This window comes from Vicugna pacos, chromosome 4, assembly GCF_048564905.1.
Source record: "Vicugna pacos chromosome 4, VicPac4, whole genome shotgun sequence".
Classification (NCBI taxonomy): Eukaryota; Metazoa; Chordata; class Mammalia; order Artiodactyla; family Camelidae; genus Vicugna; species Vicugna pacos.
Genome location: NC_132990.1, coordinates 80312026 through 80330855, shown reverse-complemented (window position 1 = coordinate 80330855; position 18830 = coordinate 80312026). Strand labels below are relative to the sequence as shown.

General features: G+C 57.1%; 1 protein-coding gene across 2 annotated transcripts in view; it reads right to left on the bottom strand.

The window, feature by feature from the left end:
- CACNA1B (calcium voltage-gated channel subunit alpha1 B) overlaps positions 1 to 18830 on the bottom strand; it is a 171072-nt gene that overhangs the window by 4248 nt on the left and 147994 nt on the right. For both annotated transcript variants that reach the window (XM_072960634.1, XM_072960635.1), the window contains exons 37-44: positions 17355 to 17482; positions 12509 to 12605; positions 10493 to 10601; positions 5092 to 5199; positions 4500 to 4612; positions 3724 to 3851; positions 1261 to 1396; positions 997 to 1113 (exon numbers count right to left, since the gene is read on the bottom strand). In XM_072960634.1, coding sequence (XP_072816735.1) covers positions 997 to 1113; positions 1261 to 1396; positions 3724 to 3851; positions 4500 to 4612; positions 5092 to 5199; positions 10493 to 10601; positions 12509 to 12605; positions 17355 to 17482 — 936 coding nt within the window. The remainder of the gene's footprint in view (positions 1 to 996; positions 1114 to 1260; positions 1397 to 3723; positions 3852 to 4499; positions 4613 to 5091; positions 5200 to 10492; positions 10602 to 12508; positions 12606 to 17354; positions 17483 to 18830) is intronic.

The window sequence follows — 18830 nt, the reverse complement described above, 5'->3', positions numbered from 1 at the left end:
CGTGGGACTCAGGCGCCGAAGTTGGGGGGGCATCTCCCCAGACAGCGCAGGCTGTGCCTGTCCCTGGGCCTGCGCCAAGGAGGGCCTGGCCTGCAGGTCCAGCAGGGTCCCTGGGAAGGCCCACGGGGGCTGAGGTTCAGGGGCCTCCTGGCCCTCCCTCTCTGGAAAGCCCCTCCCCACCCAAGGAAGCCTTCTGCACAAGATGCTGTTTATGTGCCTGTCTCTCCAGGCCGGGCGGGGCCCAGGCAGCCTGCTGGCCTCCGCAGGGATGCCAGGAAGAGGGAGGCTGTGGGCCTGGCTCTGCCAGCCCGTCTGTCCATGCAGGCCCGTGAGGCTGCTCCCAGGGCTGAGATCAGGACCTGCCGAAACAGGTCCTTCCAGCCGAGCTCACCCACAGCCACCTCCCGGGGTCACGCTCACAGGAAGGAGAAGAGGCACCAACGTGGCCGCTGGAGGGGGCGGCCAGGCCACGAGGGCACAGGGTGGGGAGGGCGGGCAGCGACAACGGGAGGGGCATGAGGAAGTGGAAGAGGGACGCTCAGCCCCTGCCCGGGAGCTTCCGACCCGGTCCCCAAAGGAGGCCCAGCAGGAACAGAGGCTGGGAGGGGCACTGCCTCCAGAATCCAGAGAAAGAACGGGATCATGGTCAGGATATCCCAGAGCTCGGGGTGGGGGGCGGGGGGAAGGGCAGACGAGGAGTGAGGCTGCGTCCCAGAGGGAGGGAAAGGCTGTGTCAGGGGCACGGCGCAATGAGTGGAGGCCCCGGTGCCCAGGCAGGAGGCTGCACACAGGTGGGCGGTGGAGGCTCCTGGCTGCCTGGCCGCATCTCTCGGGACCAGCATTGCGTTCTGAGGGTTCCCAACTGGGCTGATGGTGTCCCCAGACAGTCAGGGAGGCTCCACCCCAGCAAAGCCCCCTGTGGGACACAAGCTCCCCCATGCCAGGCTCCTCACTCCCAGTCCCCCTCCCATGACCCCACCCCTCCAGACCACCCACCTGAGTCTCTGCTGCCAGGCGGGGCATGGAGGCTGCTCGGCCCTGGCTCTCCAGCCCGGGTTGGGGCTCCTCGTCAGGACCTCTCAGGGCCATGCTCTGCATCTGGACATCCACAGCCTGGGGGAACAGCAGGCCCCCAGTCACACCCACCCTACCCCACTCTTCCTTCTCCCATCCCCGTCTCAGCCCCCATCATACTCTCACCCTCACCAGCTCACTCTCACCCAACCCCCAACTCGGCCCCCCAGCCCTGGGAGCCCTCACCGGCTTTCCTGTCTGCACCACCGGGATCTCCGTAGAGTGGCCTCGCTCCAGAGGTGTCCTCACCTCGCAGGGCACCTCCTGGGTCCTCTGGGTGCCCCACGAAATAGACTCCTTGATGCCACTCTCTTGGGTTTGTCTGTGGCAGAGAGAGGATTGTCCTCTTGGCCTGGAAGTCCATGGGCCACAGAACCTGGCTCCAACCTGCCAGGAACCTCCACCACCACCCTCTGCCTTGTTCTGGGCTAGAAAGAGCCCAGAGGGGTGAGGCCCCTTGTGTGTGGCCACTCCCAAGCAGAGGTATACCAATGGACAGGCAGAGAAAAGGACCCTGGTCTGGGACATCTGGCCCTAGACAGGGGCTCATGGGCACAGTGGGAGCAGGAGTCACTCGTGGCAAGGACGAGGCTGTGCCCACACACGTGTCAGGCACCCTGCTGCACTTGTGCAGAGCCAGCCCTGACAGCCCACGGCCCTCTGACTTCCCCCACCCCCAGCCATGGAGACTTTCTGCCTTTTAGGTCTAGGAGCAAGTGTCACCTATCCGTGAGGCCACTTTCAGAGGCCTTCCCGGCACACACAACGCACCCACCTGCACTCTCCCCGCCAGTGTCTCTTACTTATCACGTCTTCCAAGTGACATCAAAACTGCCCAGCATTTGCCTGGGTTTCTGCTCATTCTCGCATTCAAAGAGGCATTGCACACGCTCTCAGACACCAAGCTGGGTGGCAACCGTCCCACTCTGAGCCCAGAGGTGGAGCCTGGCGGCCTCAGCTGGCCACACTGATGACCAGACCAGCCATCGCTGGGTTTCTGAGAAGAACGTCCTTCACCTTCCCAAGCTGGAAAGCGTCTCCCGTGCAGTGTGCTGTCTGGAGCTGCCGCAGCCTCAGAAACCCTGGGAGGGGGCATGGCCAGGACAGAGCTGGCTCCAAGGCCTGGTCACCCATGAGCTCACGCCGTGCCGAGGCCAGGTGGGCACTGACGCCACCCTCAGACGGCTCAGTAAGTTCCCCTCTGCCTGGCCCCAGATGACCAGGGGGCCCTCTCTCATGTGCGACTGAAAGGGGTGGAAACTGATTTGTGTAGAAGTTATAACCACGGAAATAAGTGACATTCATTTTCCTGAACTAAAAGGTCAGGTCAATCTAAAACGACCGCTCACCACCCTCTCCCCTCCAACACACACGCACACTCAGAGTCCACTGTTTAACTTTAAACACACCAGTGGGATCCGAACCCCCATGGAGAAAGCAGAGTGGGAACAAGAGGCCTCCCAGCCCCTGGGAGGCCAGTCCCCGGGGTCTGCATGCACTCTTTAGGGTGCGGTTTTCACAAGGGAGCGTCCACAGTTCAGCCAGGTTTTCCCAGTGTTCTGCAGGGTCTCCACCTCCGGACACACCCTGCAGTGTCATGCCCATCCCATGAGCTCCAGCCTAGGAGGGGCACAAGGGAAGGCCTGAATGCCTGTACCCTGGCCTTCGTCTCCAGCTTCCAAGGCACAGGAGGTGAACATAAGCTGTCCTGGGCCCACTGGCCCCAGAGGAGTTGGCCAAGGCCCAGGCCTGAAGCACGGCCAGGCTGGCTCTCTAAGTACGGCAGCAAAAGCTACCCAATTGGCAGGCCATGACCCAAAACCAGGCTTCAAAAAGAACGTCCAAAACATGAGAGGAAGATGAGAGGACAGGAGAGGAAGAAGCCGGGGGTCCTAACCATGCTTGCTCCCCAGGATGGAGGTTGGCCCACCCTCAGCCCTTTCTGGGTGAGACAGAGCATGCATCCAGCTTTGTGCACAACCAGGGGGACGCCAGCAGACGAGGGCTGCCTGGCCTGGCGGGTGGCGGACAGCATCCTGCCCTCCAGCGCAGCTCAGCCTGGTCATATCACTTGGTTTGGGTTGTCACTGAGAATTACTGTTGCAGGAGTTACGTGCTATGGAAGGGCCTTACTGATTTGTTTACGAAATACTGTTGCCTCAGAAATCAATACCAGAATGGAGATGTGAGAGGGAAGAGTCTTAAAGGAAGACAGAACCAGAAGGGGCGAGGGCCTGAGGAGGAGGCAAATACCTGCTTAATGGCCTGCAGGCATCAAAGGAGTCAGAGGAGAGACTCTCACCTGAGAGAGAGAAAGAGGCACCACGGAGGGAGGTGACAGCTGAGCAAGGACAGACTGAATCAGGGGACCTCAGTGCTGTCAGAGCGCCTGTCTAACGTACCAGGATCAATTTCAGGTCCACCACGGCAACTGCTCCGGCAGCAGACTGGACCAGCCAGACCCCCATGAAGCACATGGGTGGAGGTGCATGGCCGCGGGCCTAAGGGCTCCCTGTGCTGGAGCGCTGCCCACGGGGAGCCCGGTGGTGCCCCTGGGAGGGGCACGCAGTGGCAGCAGGAGTGAGAGCAGCGGTGGGAGAACCAGGGGCCCTGCCTTTCCCCGCTGCCCTCACAGCACCCGATACTCACACCGCCCCACCGTTGCTGAGGGAGGCCGAGCTCTTCTGCCGCAGGAAAACACGGGCTCCACGGAGCACGGCTGGCTGTGTCTGCTCCAGCGTGGCCTTCAGAGGGTGGAACAGGGACACAGGGCCCATCTGCAGAAGGGACACAGGGAGGAGGAGGGTCTCTGGGGCCGGGAAGCGTGGTGCTCAGCCACCAGCCCTGACCACACCGTACTGGACGGGAAGAGGCTGCTGGCCACCCTGCACCCGTCCCACCCCTGCGTCTCAGCCGGGCAGGAGCCCATTCCCAAGCTGGCCTGCAAGTGACTTCAGGAAAGTCATCTCACTTCTTGGGGCCTTGGTGTTCCTCCCTACGACATCTGGGGGCTGGCTATGATTACAAATGGCAAAGAGATTTCATCTCATGATCACCTGAATCAACTGGTAGAGGCTGCGAGGATTCTGAGGAGGTTCCAGGGCCGGGGGTGGGGTGTGTGTGTGTGCACAGACAAAGGAATGGAGGGCAGGGGTGTGTCCTGTAAACTCTGGACATCAGACAACCTCCCAGACGAGGAGTCTACCCACGCTCCCTGAAGGCGTCAGTGCGGTGAAGGCATCACCTGTGAGGGAGCCCAACCAGCAGCGGGAGCAGAAGGGCGGTGTGAGGTTTCTGACTTCGGAGCCAGAGAGGCACCTCTTGGCTTCCTTTTCCCGCTGCACCTCCTCCAAGAAGGGTGTGGGCTCCCCCTGCTGTCAAACACCTGAAGGAAGTTACTTTCTGGGACTCCTGGAACCCAGTACCTGGGCCAGGCCTCCTGGAGCTTGGTGAATCTGGTCCCGGGTGGTTTTGTTCTGTTTGTAGAAGTCGAATATCATCAGAGCTGCGTACACCTTCCCCACTGTCATCTCGTCAGCTGGAGAGCCGGCAGGCAGGGGAGGGAACACAAGAGACAGGGGGCACGTGGGGTGGACTGGGGCGAGCAGCCAACGCCCCCCGGGGGCTCCAGGACCACACTGCTCGGCAGGAGTGCGGGGCTTGGCCCACCTGGAGCCCCACGCCTCTTCCTGAGGCCCTGCCGGCTCCACCCCACAGGCTGCGGCTCAGTTTCATCTCAGGCACCTCACCCTCTCTGCAGGCATCTCCCTACCCCTCCTCTGGGTTTTCTGAAGGGAACTGCCCACCCTGGGGGCAGAGGAGGGGTGTTGAGTCTGCTCAACAGAAACAGCCCAGACCATCTCCTCCCACAGCACCAGGGCCCTGCCTTGGGGACCCGAGGAGGTGAGCCCACCTCTCCAAGGCGACTGAGCCCTGGTCCTTGCCCAGGATGCCCTGCTCTGCCTCTGGGTGGGACACACAAGGGGGTGGGCAGGGAGAGGTCCTCACCCGACTTACGTTTATGGGGAGGCACCAGTAAATCCAGGGTCTTCTGGGGCAGATTGGCCCACACAGAAGAAATCTCCTTCCTCAACTCTGCGTCACACTGGTGCTGCTTCGTGCCAGCTGGGGCAGGAGGGGTGGGGAAAGGAGGAAAGACGTGACAGCCACCCACAGCCCCCGGGAGCAGGCAGGGCTGGGCTGGGCCAGAACGTGCGGAGAAGAGCTACATAGAGGCTGGTCAGAATCTGCCTAAGAGGTGTGGGAGGCCAGAGGCACAGGTGGGAGGGGCCGCAGTGCTCAGCCCAGAAAGGTGCTAGGTGTGCCAGACGCCACGGGCTGTCCTAGGTGATGGAGCAAAATCACAAGAAACCGCCCTTGTGAAGTTACGTGATTTTAATCAACAGGGAAGTAGCCATGACTTAAAAGTCCAGTATGCTGGAAAAAGCAAAAGGCCAGAGGGCTATGATTTTGGACTGGACGGTCAGGAAAGGGCGCGTGGTGCCCTGAGGGCAGAAGGGGACCAGGGGGCCAGGAAGGCCTGGGGGAGCAGGCAGAGCGGTGGAGCCGAGGAGTGAAGGACTCCGGTCCGGCTGCTTTAATCCCGTTTATTAAGTGTAACTTACACACAATACAATTCGCCTTTCCCGCTGCCCCACGTGCGCCGCTGCGGACCCACGACCGCAACTGCACCCGGGCTCCGCCTCGCTGAGTACTTTCTGTCTCAGCTGCTTTGCCTCCTCAGAAGTCACAAAAACAGCACCACCTGGCGTGCTGGCTTCTTTCATTGGCCCGGTGCATCTGAGACCCACATGCGCCGTGTACCAGCGGTCTGTCCGTTTTTAGTGCTGGGTCTGACTCACAGTTTGTGGGTCCATCCACCTGACGGACACCTGAGCTGTTCAGAGGCCGGGGTGGTCACGAACACGGCCGCAGCGTCAGCTTCCAGGTTTCCGCGTGCTTGCGTATTTTCACGTCACTGCCCTCAGGAGCGGGAAGGCTGGGCCTCACAGTCAGGAACTGTCAGGCTGTTTCCCAAAGCGGCTGCCCCACTCTGTATTCGCAGCAGGAGCACTTCAGCCTTCCAGTTCTCTGCGTTCTCACCAGCACCCAATGCTGCCACTTCTGCAAGTGCTTTAGCCGTCACAGCAGGCATGCGGTGTAGCGCCGCTGTGCCTGCATGTCGGACTTCTCTAGTGACTGATGATGCTGGGTATCTCTCCGCGTCTGTGCGCCTTCTGGGCGCCTTCTCTGGTGCCATGTCTGCTCGTGCCTTTCGCCCACTTTTACTGGGCTGCTTACTTTCTACTGAGTTGTGACTGACCTTTATACACACGTGTTCTGGAAACCAATCCTGTGTCAGATACATCTTTTTGCAAATATTTCCCCCAGCTCTTTGGTTTGCCTTTTCATTTTCTTATACGTCTTTTGAAGAGCAAACGTTTTTCATTTTGATAAAGTTCGACGTATCAGGTTTTTCTTTTCTGGCTCATGCATTTTGTGTCTTGAAAAATCTGCCTGACTCAAAATTGCCAAGAATTTTCACCTGCGTTTTCTGCAAGACGTTCTATCATTCTACATTTTATATTTATGTGTATAACCCATTTGGAGTTAATTTTTGTGGAAGGTGAAAGGTATGTGCTGCGGCCTGAACCGTGTGCCCTCTCCATTCATACGCTGAAGACTTAACCCACAACGTGACCGTATTTGGAGATCAGGCCTAGAAGGAATTAATTAAGATGAAATGAGGTCATACGGGTGGCGTCCTGGCCCGTAGGATTGGTGTCCTGTAACAAGAAACGCCAGGGATCTTGCCTACTCCACGTGCACTCAGAGAAAAGGTCACATGGAAGGACAGTGAGAAGGTGGCCGCCTGCAGGCCAGGAGAACAGGCCCCAGGATGAAACTTCCCTGCCTGGCATCGGGATCTTGGCCATCCAGCCTCCAGACTGTGGGAGATAAATCTCTGTGTTTAGGCCGCTCACTCCCAGTATTTTGCTAGCAGCCCAGGCAGACTAGGGCTGTAAATGTCAACTCTTTTTTGGCATACAGTTGTCTAAATTTTTCTGGCACCATTTGTTGAAAAGATTATCTTTTCTTAATTGTCTTGTAATTTCATTGAAAATCAACTGACTGTATATAAGTGTGCATCTACATCTGGGGTCTCTCCTGTGTCCCACTGACTTGTGTCTCTAGTTGGTCACCACCACCACACAGCTCGATCGATGCAGCTTTATAGAAAGTCTTTGACTCAGGGAGGGTGAGTCTTCCAACTTTATTCTTTTTTCAAAATTGTTTTTGTTACTCAAGATTGTTTGATTTCTTGATGTACATTTTAGAATCAATTTGTAAATTTCAACCCAAAAAGCCTGTGGGGATTCTGATTGGGATAACATTGATTCCATTGATCAGCATGAAAAGAACTGACAATGCAGAGTCTTGAATGCATGAACATGATATAGCGCTTGATTTATCTATCAAAGAAGATCCCTTTAGTCGATACTGTGAAATTTGCAGCATATAACCTAGCATATATACTTTTAGAGTTATCCAGCAATACAGAAACAGCTGATGTTTTCTGTGTAACTTTAATGGAACTTCCTCAGTTTTCATTGTTAATCTACAGAAATACATGTGCTTTTTATATTGACCTTGCTATACTCACATACCAGTTTTTATAACTTTTTTTAATGGCTTTAAAAACAGGAATTTATTGTCTCGGTTTTGGAGGCCAGAAGCTCAAAATCAAGTTGTCAACAAGGCTGTGAGCCCTCCAAAGGCTCTAACGAAGATCCTTTCTTGTCTCCGGTTCCCAGCCATCCTTGGTGTTCCTTGGCTTGCAGATGCCTCAGTTTTGTTGACTTTTTATTAGACTCTTTGGGATTTTCTGCATTGATAATCGTGTCAATTGTGAATAGAGGCAGTTTTATTTCTTCCTTTCTGATTGGTACACCTTTTCTTTTCTTGACTTGTTACAACAGCTAGAACTTCAAGCATGGTATTAAACAAAAGTGGTGACAGCAGACACCCTTGCCTTGCTGCTGACCTTAGGGGTAAAGGAGCCGGGCTTCCTTTGTGAAGCACATCATGAGCTGGAGGCTTGTCACAGACACCCTTGGTCACACTGAGGAGGTATGCTTTAATTTCCAGTTTACGTAGAGGTTTTTTTTTTTTAATCATAAAGGGATACTGAATTTTGTCAAAGCTTTTTCTGGATCTATTGAGAGGATCATATGTTTTCTTTTTCAATATATTGTTATATTGATTGATTTTTCAACTTGAACCCGTCTTGCATTTTGTGTTCCAGGGATACACCCTACTTTATTCATCACGTTCACTTTGCTAAATTGTGTTGAACATTCATGAGGAATGCTGGTCTGTAAATTTTTTTATTGTAATGTCTTTGTCTAGATTTGGTATCAGAGTAATGTTGGCCTTGTAAAATAAATTGGGGAAGATCCTCTTTTTCTGTTGTCTGGAGAAGCTTGTACAGAATTATTTCCTCCTTCAGTGTTTGGGAGACTTCATCAATAAAGCCAACTGGGCCTCTGATTTTCTTTGTTGGAAGATTTTTAAATATGAATTTAATTTATTTAATAAATACAGTATTACTCAGGTTATCTGTCTCTATTTTTTTTTCAAGTTATCTGTTCTTGAATGAGCTTGATAGCTTGCATCAAGGAATTTCTCCATTTCATTTAAGTTGTTGAAGTTACTGATATAAAGTTGTTCACAGAGGTCCCTTGTTATCCGTCTAACGTCAGCAGGGTGTGTAGTGACGTTCGTGCTTTCGTTCCTCGTAGTGGTTAGTCTTTCTCTTCTCTCTTTTTGCGTGATTAGTCTAACTAGAGGTTTATTCATTTTACCAGTATGACTTCTAACATGATCGTTCTGGCTGTCGTGTTGAAGGCAGACTGCAAGAGGGAAGAGCAGAAGCAGACCAGCTACAAGGCCACTCCACAACGCAGTCAAGAACTAACAGACAGCGACTCGGACCAGGAGGTGGCCGTGCGAAAGGGTGGACAAGTGATGGCATTCTGGGTGCATTCTGAAAGTGGATGGAGTCGAAGGCACGGTAACTGTTCAGATATAGATCAGAACCGGGGTACAAAAAAAGGGAGTAAATAAAAAGGACTCCAGAGGCTTTGGTTTGAGCAACTCTAAGAGCAGAGTGTCCACTGATTCAGACGGGAGACTGGGAGAATCTGGAGCTCAAGTTTGGGCACGTGAACTCTGGGAGCTTACTGAGCCTCCAAGTAGAGACAGTGAAGAACCTGTACAAGTAGACAAGTTGTATCATGTGTAAGTCCACGTGCATAAGTCCTGGGTTTGGGAGGAGGCCTGGACTAAAAATACGGAATTAGAATTCACATTTAAAGCCATGGAAAAGGTGAGACTGTGTGTCTGAGGCACACAGTGCCCCTCAGAGAAACCAGAGAGAGACACAAAGAGGTTTCAAACAGAAGGGAGTGACAGCTGAGAGAAGACTACAGACAGTCCACAAGGTAAGGGCTGAGAATCTGGAGGCCGCCAGGGAGCTTAGCAAGAGCAGTTCCAGCGAAGCTCTGCGGCATGAAGGCTGGACCGCAGGCCAGGAACGGAGGACTCAGAGGACGGTGCAGACCCGCTTCCCCCGCTGCCACGAAGGAGAGAAGAAAAGCAGGGACGTCGACAGAGAGGGAGAGAAGAACTCCTTGAAGGCAGAAGTAAGAGCGTGTTGGTGGATGGGCAGAAATAATCCAGCAGGGAGAGAACACCGACGGGGCAAGGAACAGATACAGGATTTCTGGCACGACACTCCTGGGTAGATGAGGAACGCAGGACGGAGCGTGCAGGCGGAGGGGCAACGAGCCGTGCCTCGACCACTACACAGGAGACGGCAAGCTCACGGGCACAGACGCAGGGAGAAAGGTGGCGTGGGCAGTGGGAGTGCAGGTCCCCTCTGGTGACCCTCCTGTTCCCTGCGCAGGGGAAGCAGTCATCACACGAGGGGGAGGGAGGGGCGGACATGCTGCAGGTTCATTTCCTCCTTGATTTGGCTCAGGCCGTGCAGTCCTGTCGGCGAGCTCACTATGGGGAAGGGGGAGCACGCACACAGACTCTCCACCCCGTGCGGGGCGCTGGGTCAGGTCAAGCTGGGCCAGGCTGTGTTCCAGCGCCAAGGCCCCGTGGTAACCTGGACAGTCATCTAATCTCACTGCACCTCAGTTTCCTTACTTGAAAATGGGATCGTTATGGTGCTAACGTGCAGGATGGTTTCAGCGGAGAAGGTCAGTGTCTGCAGGGCCGGCGTGGGCAGCTGTCCTCCAACCCGTCCAGACCGGCCCCTCCCCTGTCCCGCACACATGCCTGGGGCAGCCCTCGAGGGCAGTCACGCGGCCCTGGCTTCCTGCCCTCCCCTCACGGCTGCCTTGCTCACCTGGAGCCAGCTTGATCTCCAGCGCTGTCCGGATCAGGGCCATCAACGTGGACGTGAAGTGGACGGTCATGTCCTCATTGGAGATGGGCATGTTCATACGAACCAGGCGCTGGGGACGAGGGGGCCAGTCAGGGCCAGGCCACCAGGGTCCCCCCGCCACAGGTACACGGTGCTCCAGGCTGCTGAGGCTGGGCATGGCCTCCCAGGAGTGGTCCCTACAGGTGCCCGGACCCAAGAGAGGTCGGGGGGGGGGGGTGGGAGCTTTGCCAGCATTCATCCCCAGGCCGGTCCCTGGCATCCTGGCCCCAAGTCCAATCTTTAGCCTGATGAAGGGCAGGTGGCTAAAGACACAGGCCCAGACTCTCCCCCAAATGTTGGCAAAGCCCCATGTGGCACGTCCAATCATGGTCCTAGGACCTGTGGTCACCTGTGGGACACACACCAGGAAAAACAGCTTCCTAGAGCACAGTGTCCCATAGACCAACACGGATGGGTGGGAGGAACTGAGGGATTCCTCTCCAGGGGAGCTGGGGAGTCAGGGGCCAGCACAAAGGAGCAGCAAGCAGATGACTTCCAAGTGAGAAGAGCTCTGCCCAGGGCACCTTTACCAGAGCCTCCATTCGCCTGCCCAGCCTCGGAGGGCCAGGGATCTTCGGGAGCAGCAGAGGGCCAAGGCCAGGGCAAACAGACAGGCATCTCTGTCCTGGGCCTGGACCCTCCAGCCACAGCACTCTTTGCCTCTCCTGGACTCCCCCCGCCCCACCCCAGCTCACCAAGCTTCTCCACTACTGCCCACCCCGGGGCCTCACCTGGTCTCTTCATGCACAGAGCCTTGGAGCTGCCAGCACAGCTGGGAAGGACTCCAAAGGCCACCCTGTCACAGCCCTGGCTGCCCACCCTGGCCCTGGGTGTCAGCATGGACAGAGCTCTCCTTCCTGGGGACAAAGCTATAGCCTTGCATGCAGGGCCTCCAGGCAGGCTCGACACGTGTGCCGGGCAAGGGAGGGCTGAGGGAGACACCAGAGGTGTCTGCACGTGGCCTGGAGGAGCCGCTCAGAAGCCAGAGGCTGTGCTGAGCCAGGTGACGGACGCAGGCCCAGCAACAGGGCACTGGGACAGAGAACCCGTGGGACGAGAGACCTGGGGGGAGCCTGCTCAGAGAGAGGGGACAGCAGGCGGGCTCCAGCATGCTGACTGAGTCCCGGGAGCACGAGGGGCGGCGGGAGTGCTGGAGGATGGAAGGGGCCTCCTCGCCAAGGGGGGTGACTCAAGACACAGGGGCAGGAGGGAATGGGCTTGGGGCTGGGCCTCATGGCCTTCTTGTCCGCCCAGGAGGGAGGCTGGAGGTGTCCTCAGTGTCCTCAGCTCCTGCAGCTCAGGGGGAGGGGCTATCCTCACCCTGAAGGGCCCCTGAGGCCCCAGAGTGACAGCAGTACGCCAACCCCTGGCACCTTTAAGGCCGCAGTGCCTCCTTCCCTCCATGGCTGCAAAGCCCTGGAGACAATGTTTCCTCCCAGGAGACAGCAGCCAGGCCGGGGAGATTCCGCATGTGCAGAGCTTGGGGTAGGGGTGGGGTGGTCCTCAGGCGCACCTTGCAGAGCCTCGCAGGCCTCTGTTCCCCTGGTCAGACCCTGAGGGCTGCACAACTCCACCCATGTCAGGGGCTTAGGAGACAGAGGCGCTGAGTGTTGTCCTGAGCCCAGAACAAAGACAGCCTCGGTCAAAAAATAGCTGGTCATTCCCTCATTTCTAGGGAAGAGAAGGGAAGGAGAAAAGGCAGGTGGTGGCCTCTAGCTCCATCTTCCTGAGCCTCCCTGGGGGACAAGGGGCCGGTGCAGAGACACTTGACGGTGTCTGTCTCCCTCTGTTTGGGAAGGAAGTGGAGCTGGTCAGGGCAGAGAAAACAAAGACACAGTGAGACAGCAGAGCAGCAGACAGACAGACGGACAAGCCCCAGAGGAGACAGGAGTCCAGCCCCAGCACAGCCAGCCAGCGGGGTGTGGGGTTGGGGTCTACCTTGTATGCAACTCGAGCAGGGCATTTCTTCCCCAGCCCCAGGGGCGGGGACATGTGTTTCAGCATCTCAAACATGTCATTGTAACTGATGCGCCCACTGAAGGCCCGGCCCAGAGGACAGAGGCAGAGAGGGGTCCATGGGAGGGGTGCAGCGGGGCAGTGGGAGGAAGCAGACAAGAAAACAGACCCAGTTAACCAGCGTCGGATTAAATGCCAAAAGTCAGAACAAGTCAAACGAGGGATTTCTCTGCTTGACTCAGTCCCGTCCGTGCCCCCAGCCTCACCTCGGCGCTCCGGCCCAGGTGGTAGCAGACAGGGTGGCGTCTGAACCAAAGAACATGGAGGGCATGATGGGGCTGCATCGGGGTGACTTTGGGGTGTCAACTCTGATTTTACACTTTCAGATACAAACCACAGGCAATGCCAGATCAGAAAGAGCTGTCTCACCACACTAGAACATATGGGATAAGGCTCCAGGTTTAGGGCGGCGTCCAGGGTGATGACTTCGTCTTCCCGAGGCCTGAAGCCTCACCCCGACCCCTGGGACACCTGTCTCAGGCACTGCTTGGGTTCAGGGCACCCAGGAGAGAGGGGACAGCCTTTTCCTGGCAGATGCATCCACCCCAGGGCCTGGCCCTCCTCCCAGGGCTCATGGGCTCAGCAGAGCGGATCAATCCAGAGGTGAAACAGGAGGGCCCGTCTCTGGGGCTCTGCCCTCTCCTGCCCCAGGAACGAGAACCCCCTGGGTTGCTGGGCTCCCCTGACGCAGAAGTACAGCTGCTCCTGCTTTACTTGCGCCCAGATCCCCCTCCTCCAGGGCCCTGGACCTCTGGCCTATCTGACCGTCAGTCCACCCTCAAGAAACCAGAGGCAAATCCGGGTGAGTTAGGTGCTCTCTCGGCACAGGTGGGACCTGGCCCCTCACATCTGCCCAGCAGCTGGCCCTCGTCCTCACGGCCCAGCCAGGGAGCTCTGTGTGCAGTGTCTCACAAGGCTGCCTGTCCCCAGCCAGCTGGAGGGGTTGGGAGTTAGAAAGCATCCAGAAGGCCGGAGTGCAGGGGGCGTGGGGCAGGGCAGCAGGAGGCAGAGGCGAGGTGCTGTCATTTCCAAGTCAGGCAGGGAGTGTGTGCTATGCCTGCATTTCGGGCAGGGAAGAGGAAGTATGTTGGAGGGAGGTTCTGAAACAGCAACCCTTGTAGGCCACCCTACGAGGGCGGTTCTTCCCCAAGCCCACGGGTGGAGCAACACAACGCCGCACACTTTATGTATCCTTATAATGAATCTGGCAGCCGGAAAGGAAACGTCACAGGTTATGGCAGCCGAGGCAGGAAGGGCCGGCACTCCCGCTCAGCCGGGGCAGCAGGGGAGGGAGACAGGCAGCCCCTGCCGGGCCTGGGGCTCCAAGGCCCCAGGAGGTGTGGCGACCCCAAGCCGATTTCTGGAACCCAATGCAGGCAGGAGACACTCAGCACAAAAAAAGCGCTGGCCTGTCGGGGCCCCCACTCTGCACACACCACAGCCACTGGTCTGCCTGCCCCACACCTCCCGCCCCTCTCTGGCAGCCCCTCCCTCGCTCCCCGAGAACCTGCGCCCCCAGGGCCTCCTTGGCTGAGATTCCCCCCAACACATACACCTGGCTTTCCTCCCTGGAATCTGCTGGTCCAGCTAAGGACCGCCCTTTCCCAGAGTGGGCGCCCTGGCCGACACTGACACCTCCTTTCCTGCACCATGGCCCCTCAGTCTAATCAGCTTCAAGCTGTGCTGCATTTACTTCCGGAGAAGAGGCACAAAGAGGACTCCCCCGTGGCCTCCCCCCAGGTGCCTGCCAGCCCTGTTGGCCCCAGGGACCAGAAGAGAGGCTGGAGGCCTGGTGCAGCCCCAGACCCAGCAGCAACCCCCATTTCCGTCTCCTCCCTCCTGCCGTCAAACCCTCAGATGCCGCCAGAGGCAAACTCGGGGCTTAACACTGTCACGCTGATTCCAAAACCGTTCCTGCTGTCCATACAACAAAGTCAAAGCGAGTTGCTAAAGGCACTTCTCAACCCCTCCCAGCCATCCTTCCAGCCCCTTTGCGATGTACTCATCCTTCCAGCCCCTTTGCGATGTACTCCCCCCTCCAGCCAGCCAGCCAGGCCCCTTCCCCACGGCCCCCACCTCTTCTCTGGAGCTGCACCGCCCTGCCCCCCGGGGCTGGCTCCACTGCCACCTCCTCTGACTCACCAGCCAGATGGCCTTCCCCTCCACAGACCCGCCCTGCCTCACACTAGGGCTCCTCTGCTCACCCCGGGCCCCAGTTCGTGGCGGGGCTCAGGGAGAGATGGATGAGCGCAAGGAGGAGCAGGCAGGTCGCTCACGGCAGGGGTGATGGCATTTCTTCTGAGTCTCTACACTTCATCATAAAGAGCTGCAGCAACAGCGAAAGGGGGGAGGGGTGCCAGGATACAACTGCTCCCTGACTCCACACACACACGTGCACACACACGCCCGTGCACACGTGCACACAGGTGCAAAATGCAAAGATGCAGTGCACTCGCATACACACACGCACATACCTGCTTGCACACAGACACACTCACGTCCACGTGGCTGTACACACACCCGTGCACACACAGAACATACATGCACACTCTTGTGCTCATGCTCACATAGCTACATAGGTGAAAACACACATACACAAGAAAGCTCAAGATATTTCATAAAGTTTGTTATTGTTTCGTCTCCCCAGGGGTGAGGAGGGGGCAGAATGGTCCCTGGAAAATAAAGGTGGTGACGTCTCTGCCTCTCAGAGCACGCTCTGTCCTGCCCGGACGTGGGGTCCAGACTCAGTGTGTTCAGGGCCCCTGCCAGGCCTCCCACTGCCTGGCACACGTGGGAGCCACAAGCCCGCTTCCAGCCTGCAGCTCTTGTGGGCGGCAGCTCTGGGGTGAGGCCTGTCCTTTGCCGTCTACTCTTCCATGAGCACTTTCCTATCACATCCTTGAGTGTCCATGCCTTCCGGAGGCCCCAGTTCCAGAAGTCTGGGCTTGGGGAAGAGTCTGAGCCCCCCACCCCCACCCCGTACACAGTCACAAAGCTGCAGTCTGGCCCAGGTCTGCTTCTCGTTGCCTTAATTCTGCTCCACCTGTAGCTGACGGGGGAGTCCTGGGTCTACAGTTCACAAAGGTCTGGGGGATGCCACCCCCTCCTGCAGGCCTGCACTGGCCTTCTAGAGTCTGAGTCACAGTCTATGCAATGTCTGTCTTCCTGCAACACAAATCTCTAGGAAAAGCATGCCCAGAAACAGCAGCACCTCTTTGGACCACAGTTAGGTGGACCCTCCTGGAACGAGCCTCAATCTTGCATCAGCCTGGAGTCCCTCCTGCCCTTTGCCTGATGAGGCCCAGGCAACAGGTGCGGCCAATTCCCCCCTCCGACCCGGTGGGGCCATCCTGGCCAGAGAACCCAGGAATACCGCTGAGCCTGTGGACTCCAGCACGTGGTGCAGGCAGACATGCTGATGCATCAGGAGAACGATCGGACCCTCCAAGGCCACGAAAACAGTCACGTGCAACTTGAAACACAGGCGACAGCCATGTCTGTTCTGCGCTGTGTGAGAGCCGTGTGCTTTCCACTACACTGGAAAACACTCAGAGATGCTCTGGGCCTGGAAATGCACCAGGGTTTCTGGTGCCGCCCAGACTGGGAAGGGCCTCACACGGCGCCTTCTGGACCCTCACTGTGACGGGGTGGGGGCTCCAGGGAGGCTGGAGAAGAAGCGGGTATGGGAGCCCAGCCGAACTCCCGGGCCCTGGGGTCTCGGGGCTCAGAAAGCTCCAGAGCATCCTCCGTGCTGAGCCCCAGGTGCTCCGCGGGCAGCAGGGTCCTCCCTGTCAGGACCCTGACTGTCCCCTCCAGGCCTCCACCACGCAAGGGGTGACCAAACGCAGAGCCGTGCAAGGGGCCGCGGGCAGGCCAGGGAGCCTCAGGGGAGCCGAGGTGGGAGAGGCTGCACCCCAGTCACAGTCTTCTCGTCCCCCTGCAGGGCGGGCCTTGCCAGGCGCACCCCCCCATGGTGCACAGTTCACACCCTCAGTGTCCTCAGTTTTGCTGTACAAAGCCCTCAGTAACTGCCCAAGCAACAGCTCGAGAGAGTGAAGGAATGAGTGAGAGAGGGAGTGCATGAGTGATGCCTGAACAGACAAACGGGCAACTGGCGGATCCACCCTGCTGTGCTGTCCCAAGGAACAGGGCCTTGACAACCTCCTGACCCCAAATTACTCCCTGCAGGACACTCCGGCCTGTCTGGAAGAGAATCAGCCTTCACTTACGCACCAGCAACGCGGGAACCCTTTCCCACCAAACACACCAGACCCTCCCTGGCAGCTCATCTGATTTTAAGAAACGTTCACCGAGAACCCTCTATTTGCGCCCTGGGCTGGTGACACAGAGGTGCGCGTAGCTCTTATCCCCAAGGGAGACAGCAGCAAGGGAGAGCCCTGAGCCCATCGAGGAGAACGTCCCACCGCCCCACATTATTTCTGCCCACGGAGGCCTCAGACTCACAAGAACAGTGAGACCCTGAGAAAAGGCTCTTCTGCGTTTCGGCGCCCCCCTCCCCCCCACAACCCGGTGTGCAACGGGCCTTGTGAGAAGACAGGGGGTCCTGCTCAGTAGGAGCTCCAGTCTCACAGACCCCTGCCAACCTTCCACGACCCCCAGCCACCTCTGCAGGGCGGGACTGCAGCCCCAGAAGAGGCGTTCTCAGCCCAGGGCGCAGACAAACGCACAGGGAGGCTGAGAGCGAGCGGCCCCCGGAGCAGGCGGGAAGCCCAGCCCCGTGTGGGGCCCCGGTGCGCGGGGCACTCACCGGGCAGCCGGGTCGTACTCAGCCCAGACGCGGATGAACTCGTCCAGGTGGTGCGGCCCCAGGATGGAGGAGTCCCGCGTAAGGTACTCGAAGTTGTCCATGATGACGGCCACAAAGAGGTTCAACATCTGCAGGACAGGACGGGGAGGAGCTGACGCAGAGAGACTGCAGCCGGCCCCTCCCCGCCCCGAGCTGGGGCCACGGGGGCCACCGACTCAGCCAAAGCCTGCCAGACCTGCTCCCCCACAGCCTCCCAGAGGACCCCAGGCCTCCTGACACGGCCATTACCACCAGCAGCACCGTCCCTGGTTCTCGGTCCCACAAGCCAACCCCCACCCAGAACTCAGCCCCCTGAGGGCTTGTACCCTCTGCTTCCACTGCCACGCCCAGGCCAGGCCCTCCATGCCCCTCGCCCACTATCTGTCCTGTACCCAGGGTGTCCTCCCCACCGTGGTCCCCGCCTGCTTCCCTTCCCAGATAGCCTTCAGGGAAAGCAGTGACTCTGGAGTTAACAGTGCAGGTTTCTTGTTCTTGTTTTTTGTTTATTTTTTTGGTGGGCTTTTTGGCTTAATTTTCTTAATTTTTTTAATTTTTTAATTGAAGTATAGTCAGTTTATAATGTTGTGTCAGTTTCTGGTGTACAGCACAATACTTCGGTCATACATGAATATACACATATTCGTTTTCATATTCTTTTTCACCACAGGTTACTACAAGATATTGAATATAGTTCCCTGGGCTCCACAGTATAACCCTGCTGTTTGCTTTGTTTTCTTAGATTGAGTTGAAATGCACTTAGCAAACAACCACCCATTCTGGCGAGAGCCACCCGGGCACTCAGTGCAGTCATGACGGGGCACTACTGCCCCTCCCCTAGTTGCAGAACTTCTCATCACCCAGGAGAACACCTTGAGCCGCTCAGTCACCGCCCGTTCCTCCACCCTGCCCTTCCCTGGAAACCAACAGTCTCCTCTCTGCATCTATGGATTCGCCTGTTTTGGATACTGCACATAAAAGGAATCACGCAATATACGCCCTTTGCTTCTGGCTGCTTTCACTTAGTGTGGTGTTTCTGAAGTTCATCCACACTGCAGCACGTCAGAACTTCATTCCTTTTTGTGGCTGAGTAATACTTCTTTGCAGGCCTGTACCCCAGTCTGTTTACATGTTCTTCCATTGACAGACCATCCATTTGGGTTGTCTCCACCTTTTGGCTGTTACGGTCAACACTGCTGTAAATATTCACGTGCAGACTTCTCTGCGGACATATCATTTCATTCCTCTTGGGTGCATACCTAGGAGTGGGAATTCTGGGTCATATGGTAGTTCTGTGCTTAGTTGTTTGAGGAAAACCTGTTTCCACAGGAGCTGTTGATTTTTACATTTCCATCTGCAATGTACCAAAGTTCCTATTTTCCCATGTCCTCAACAACACCTGGTACTTTCCGTTTAAAAAAAAAACACACATTATTCTAG